The 6,731-nt window shown below is 41.5% G+C and overlaps 1 protein-coding gene across 1 annotated transcript in view; it reads left to right on the top strand.

Annotated features, from left to right (window-relative positions):
• Positions 1 to 396: 396 nt before the first annotated feature.
• Positions 397 to 6,731, top strand: part of LOC102814921 (sel1 repeat-containing protein 1-like) — a 16,973-nt gene continuing 10,638 nt past the window's right edge. The window contains exon 1 of the mRNA XM_006839777.1: positions 397 to 502. Within this exon, the coding sequence (XP_006839840.1) occupies positions 397 to 502 (106 nt within the window). The remainder of the gene's footprint in view (positions 503 to 6,731) is intronic.

The raw sequence follows: 6,731 nt of genomic DNA, 5'->3' as shown, positions 1-6,731 counted from the left end.
TATTGTATTCCTAGAACCAAGAACCCAGTGAGGTAAACAATGGGCGCTTAAAAGATTTCTGAACTAATGGATGGATGGATAAATGACGGCAGGCAGGTAATCATGAAGGCCAGAGAGCAGACATCATACATTACTGTAAAAGCACTGCCACCATTTTTACAAAAATGGTATTAGCATAGGAAGAGACGGACGATCAGACTTTAACAACGCGAGGACTGATGGGAAACCCAGATTCCACAGTGCGGCCTCTAGCAACCACCGGGAAAACGCAGACCTTGCGTCGCGACCTTCCCAAGCCCCGCCTCCTTTCGTTGGCTCACGTGACCTTGGGGCGGGTGTGCGGAGGCGACGCTCGAGCGGAGCGGCTTAGTGACCCAGACTAGGCAAGCAGCAGCCATGGCCGGGTTAGTGGACTTCCAGGACGAAGAGCAGGTGAAATCTTTTCTGGAGAACATGGAGGTGGAATGTAATTACCAGTGCTACCGCGAAAAGGATCCAGATGGTGAGCGCCGCCGGCACTGTCCGGGGACACGTGGGGCCGGGGTAGGGGAGAGGGAGCCGGAGGGGGTCACGTGAGCGACCCCTGAGGAGGAAGGAAATCTTTGGGACACGTGATGGGCAGAGGACACTTAGGGTTGGAGTTTGTGATACATTTACTGTAGTTTTGGGTTGCATTAGAACTTTAGGGATCTGCCGTGATTCAGCCCCAAAGTGGGGAAGTAAAAGATATGGTTTGTGTACTTTGAGCGTTAGGGATGGGGATATTTCACTGAACAGATAAAATTCCTGTCCTAGTTGAACTTAAGTTCTAGTATGAGAAATCAGACGATAAACATAAGGATATAAATGAAACTGTGTTTAAAAAGTGCAAGGGTTAAAAACGGGGCTGGGAAGACCAAGAGTTTAGATGTACACTTTGAAATTCCGTGATCAGGGAATCACTGAGAAAGTACAGTTGGAACAAAGTCTTGGAGAAGGTAAGAGAGTGAGTGACTTATGCAGATGTATGTCAAGGCAGACAAAACAGCTAGTGAAAAGAGCCTGAGGCAGGTATCTGTCTGTGTGTTCTGTGAACATTGAATTGATTTGAGCATACGGGGCCAGCACTGTGTTACCGGATAAGCAAGGAAAGCTTATATTTAGTTAGACTATAAAGTTTGAAGAGGGAGCCTGGAGTCCCACAGTATGTCGCACCTTGAATACAGGGGTAAGGAATTTAGGTTTGATTCTGTAGGTCATGAGGAACCATACATGTTGTTTCAGGAGAGAGCGCCTGGTAGTGTGCTGTGGCAAATGTACAGAGCAATGGAGGGAGGAAGACGGAGATGTAAGGACTGGCTGGGGACCATTTTAGAAGAAGAACTTGACAGGAGACTGTAGTTACTTTGTTGTTGTTAAGTGCCTTCAAGTCGGTTCTGACTCATAGTGACCTGGTATAGGGTTTCCAAGGAGCACTGGTGAATTTGAACCACTGACCTTGCGGTCCAGAGCACTATCACACAACGCCACACCAGTTTTCATGAAAGTCACCTAATTTCTCACCTGTGTAAAACCAAAATGGCTTTCTAAGCGGTCTGTGTACCCTACTTCACTCCTTTATAAACGGTTTTCTACTTTCACTCAACTTGGACTCATAGTGACCCCTTAAAGAGTTTTAGAGGCTGTACATTTTTACTGGAACAAAGTATCATCTTTCTCCCTCAGAGCTCCTGTTGGGTTTGAACTGCTGACATTGTTTGTAGTTAGCAGTTAAAAGTGTTTATTCTGTAGTACCACACCAGGACTCCTCTGTTTTTTACTTTAAGATAATTGTTTTTAAATTAGCACATCTATTTTTTATTTTTATGATGTATGAACCTTGGTTCATTACTTTTAATAACGTATTATTATGGTTGATAGGTGTTGTGGAGTTAGTTTGAACTCATAGTACCCCTGTGTACTGCAGAATGAAACACAGCCCATCTTCTGTGCCATTCTCACAATTGCTCTTATGTTTGAGCCCATTGTTGCAGCCACGTGTCAAACCATCTCCTTTTTTTCTTCCTACCCTCCATTGTACTACACATGGTGTCCTTCTCCAGGGACTGGTTCCTCCTCATGATATGTCCGAAATACTGGAAAAAAAGTTTCGCCACCCTCACTTCTAAGGGGCACTCTGGCTGTATTTTTTTCCAGCTACAGATTTGTTCATTCTTTTGGCAGTCCATGATGTATTCAATATTCTTTGTTACCACCATAATTGAAAGCATTACTTCTTCAGTCTTCTTTATTCATTGTTCAGCTTTTGCCTGCCTTTGAGGAGATTGAAAATGCCATGGCTCGTATAAGATGCACCTCAAAGTGACTTCTTTTTCATACTTGATGGAGATCTTTTGTAACAAATTTGTCCAGTGCAACACATCTTGAGTGCTGCTTCCATGGATCTCCATTCTGGATTCAAGTAAAATGAAATCCTTGACAACTTCAATCTTTTCTCTGTTTGTCATGATATTGCTTATTAGTAAGATATTGATAACTTTATTATGTTAAATGTTTTTTTCATATTTTAAATAGCACCTTTGATCTTATCAGTGCCACAGTATATTCCCCTACACATTTCACTTCCTCCATACTAGGCAAATCTGCTGCACAAGACCTTTTTAAAGTGTTGAAAAGCAAAGATGTCAGCTTGAGGACTAAGGTGCACCTGACCCAAGCCATGGTGTTTTCAATAACCTCATATGCATGAGAAAGCTGGACAGTGAATAAGGAAGACCGTAGAATTGATGTCATTGAGTTATGGTGTTGGAGGAGAATAATGAAAGTGCCATGGGCTGCCAAAAGAACGAATAGATCTATTTTAGAAGAAGTACAGCCAGAATGCTCCTTAGAGTCCAAGATGTCTAAACTTCGTCTCTCATTCTTTGGACATATTGTCAGGAGGGAGCAGTTGCTGTAGAAGAATATCATGTTTGGTAAGGTAGAGGATCAGAAAAAACAGGAAGACCACCAACGAGATGGATTGGCCAAGTGGCAGCATCAATGGACTCAAGCATGGCAACAGTAGTGAGGTTGACCCAGGATCAGGCAGTGTTTCATTCTGCTGTGCATAAGATTGCTAACAACAATAGCAATACTCATCTAGACATATACAGACACATGAGGGAGGTTTCAGAAATGGGATTAAAAGATACTATAAATTTTCCACAAATTTCTAAAGCCCCATCACATATGAGGTAATTTTAAAAGTATTGCTATGAAATCATAGAAACCTTTATTAAACAAACTGTCTAATTGTGAAACTACTGTTTGTCAACATATCCTCCATCTAGGTTTATACATTTCTCGAGGTGGTGTTTCCAAGAACAACCCTTCCCTTCAAATTTTGCTGTGACGCTCAGGATCAGTACTGGACTGTTAATCACAAGGTTGGCGGTTCAAACCCAGCTCCTCCTTGGAAACCCTATTCAGAGTTGCTATGAATCAGAACTGACTCTCTGGCAACTTAACAGCAAAAACCACCAAAGAGAAATCTGCTTTTTGATTTACACCATGTCAGAATGGCAGTTTTGATATCTTCAAGAGACTGACATTGTGTTCCTTCCAAATATTTTGAGTTTGGGCAATTGAAAAAAAGTCTGAAGGGGAAAGATCAGGGCAAATACAGTGGATGGAGTAAGATTTCCCTCGAAATTCTCTTACTACCTTTGAAGAATGAACAAGTATATTGTTGTGATGGAAAAAAATTCCTTGGTGCAACTTTCTTGTTCCTTTTTCTCACCATGCTTTTCCATTTTCTTAAAATTTCTTCCTAATTAGCTCCCAAAGAAAATCTATCAAGATTACCCCATTGGGGGTTCTAGAACTTGCCCAGTGAAATAGGCTTCTTGTGGAGCCTTTGTAGTGTATAGGACCTTAGGTGGAATCCTGAGCTCCATCCAGAACCTTCTGAGGTGGGACATTCCTAGTTGAAAGGACAAGCAGACCAGCCTGGAACACGTAGAAGAACAGAAGATACTTCTTGAAAGAAAGACCAGCAGGAAAATTCCAAAACACAAATGGCATTCTGATTGGCTACTATAAGAACAAGCAAGTTGTTCTCTGGGGAACCATCAAGGCAAGCAATCAAGTCCCTTCAGGTAAAACCCCCCTCCAAGACTGAAACTCAAAGGGAACACATGAGCAGGCATGTGAGATTGCTGGTGACCACGTTGGTCTACTGGTGAGTGGAAGAGGAGGGAAAGGCAGCAATGAAGATACGGACCAAGTTTGGCCACGTTTACATAGACTCCCATCAGCCTGGAGATGAGAGGGATGGTTGGTCTGAAGTGTGGTAAGACCTGGGGACTCCTGAGCCCATGGACAAAGCACATAGCCACAGAGGGCTAGAGCTAAGAGTGAAGTGTCCAGCTAATATGAAGTGAGGGATACACAAGAACATCCAAACTTGTACATCATACCCATATGACCTAGCCTTAATGGCTTGATGATCAGAACTCTACTAGAGGAAGATAAAAGACAATTTTTGATAAAGAAAATGAGGATAAATTGCTAAAATTTGATTAACTTAACCTATACCCATGGATGTAGTAGCTCAGAATACCAACTGAGAGGGAAGGAGTCTTCACATCAAGTATCAATGCTATCCCCTCTGTATACAGGGTTGTTAGGGATGGGTAACTTAGACATTGGCTACCTAAAATGAGGGAACTATAAAGGCCTGAAGTGACTGGCTTACAAGATCTTAAGAGGGAGTTTAGTTTCAGAGTGTGCAGGGGAAGGTAGAATCCCCACTGAATAGGTTTCATCTTGTCTAGATGGGTCTAGTGAAAGGAGATGGGAATAAGATTCTTATGATTCAGTAGTGAATAACTGTTTAATTGCGACTGCCACAACTGTAAAGGCAGAATTTTGTAACAAAAAGGAGGGGAGTAGTTAATCTTACAACTCAGGAATGGAGGACCCTAGGACCATCAAGGGAGAAGAGCATGAGCAAAATGTGGGACCCTATCAAAAGAAACAGTGACACCAGAGATGGAGGCAGAGATGAGGACATGGAGAGAGAGAGAGCAGCTGAGGACTCAAGATTCATGGAAAGAGAGAGACTGTGTACTCGCAGCCAGGAGGCAGGCTTGCAGAATGTGCCCTTTGGTTATTTAAATGATTATCTATTCCTGAATGTTTTTATGTACATCTCCCCCCACCCCCACCCCCCAAAAAAAAACAAACCCCAGAGGGAATAGAAGTAAATACTGTTGAATGATGATGCATGGAGGAGATTGTAATCATTGCAATGAAATGATGAGTGTAAAACAGATGCTCTCCTATGTGAATTACCACTCAATTCACAATAAAAACTTAAAAAATAAAATAAAATTTAGGAGTCCTGGCAGTGTAGTGGGTTACATGTTGGATTGCTAACCTCAAGGTAGCGTTTCAAATCCACCAGTCACTCTGTGGGAGAAAGATGAGACTTTCTGCTCCTGTAAAGGTTTACAGCATCAGAAACCCTATACAGGGTTGTTACCAGTCGGAACCAACTCTGGACACACATCAGCATATTGACTGTGAAAGATGTATTGATTCCTTGGTGTATGAATTTAAAAAAAAAAGAATCCTCTTGGTACCCTTTCTTGTGTTAACATACTTGTTTGCAGGCAATCTGGAAGAAAAGACCAAATTACTAAAACAATGTTACTCTGGTAAATGTATGAATAAAGGACTTTCACTTAAAAAAAAAAAAAGGTTATCCCTTTGGAATTCTGAAAAACAGTTCTTGTGTGGCACTGTTGGATAAGTACAGGCCTGCTAACCACAAATTTGGTGGTTTAAACCCATCAGTCATTCCTTGGAAAACCTATCCAGGGCCGTTATGAGTCTGCACTTAACAGTAACCGTCTGAATTGATATCTCTGCCTTGAATTCACCTGGCCCAAAGGATCCCCTTGGAAGCCACTGTTTTGATTGGATCTTGCTCTCTGGATCATATTGGTAAATACAAAACGCACTCACCTCCAGTTACAATTCATTTCGTAAAATTGTCTTCATTATCTTCCATCTTGCTTAAAAAAAACTAATGGATAGATCAGCTCTTTGAGCTAACTGATCTTCATGTAACACCCACTGAGCTGAAAGCTTCTGAGGCCAAGATGTTCTCTTAAAATTGAAAATGTTGAACAATGTGAGATCCCAACTTCAGTTGCTATTGCATCATTGGTAATTCTACAGTCTTTTTCCACCAGTTTCTGGACTTCAAGCGTCATTTATTCATTTGTTGAAATTGATGGTATTATCTCTACATCTTTGAAGTGGATCAACTTGATCCATTTAAAAACTGTTGTTTTATGTAGAGTCTCTTTCCTGTAAACTTGTTGTAAAGCTTCATTGATTTTGGAAGATGTCTACTTTAATTCTGTTAAAATTTTTATATTAGTCCTTACCTCAAAATCATTTTTTCCATGGCACAAAAAGTATTCTTTTTTTGAAGGCATAATAAGGCTAAACAAGTGTATTTGTGAAAGAACCTGTCTATAGCCATCCACTGATCACATAGACATGTTTAAACCCATTTTGTTTGGAATAAACCCAGGTATCTATGAACTGGAACCTTGTTGTTATTAGGTGCCATTGAGTAAGTACCGACCTCTAGCAACCCTGTGCACAGCAAAACAAAACACTGCCTGGTCCTTGGCCAACCTCACAATTGTTGCCACACTTGAGCCCATTGTTGCTGCCACTTTGCCAATCCATCT

This window comes from Chrysochloris asiatica, unplaced genomic scaffold (genome assembly GCF_000296735.1).
Source record: "Chrysochloris asiatica unplaced genomic scaffold, ChrAsi1.0 scaffold00026, whole genome shotgun sequence".
Classification (NCBI taxonomy): domain Eukaryota; kingdom Metazoa; phylum Chordata; class Mammalia; order Afrosoricida; family Chrysochloridae; genus Chrysochloris; species Chrysochloris asiatica.
This window is presented reverse-complemented; position numbering and strand designations above follow the sequence as displayed.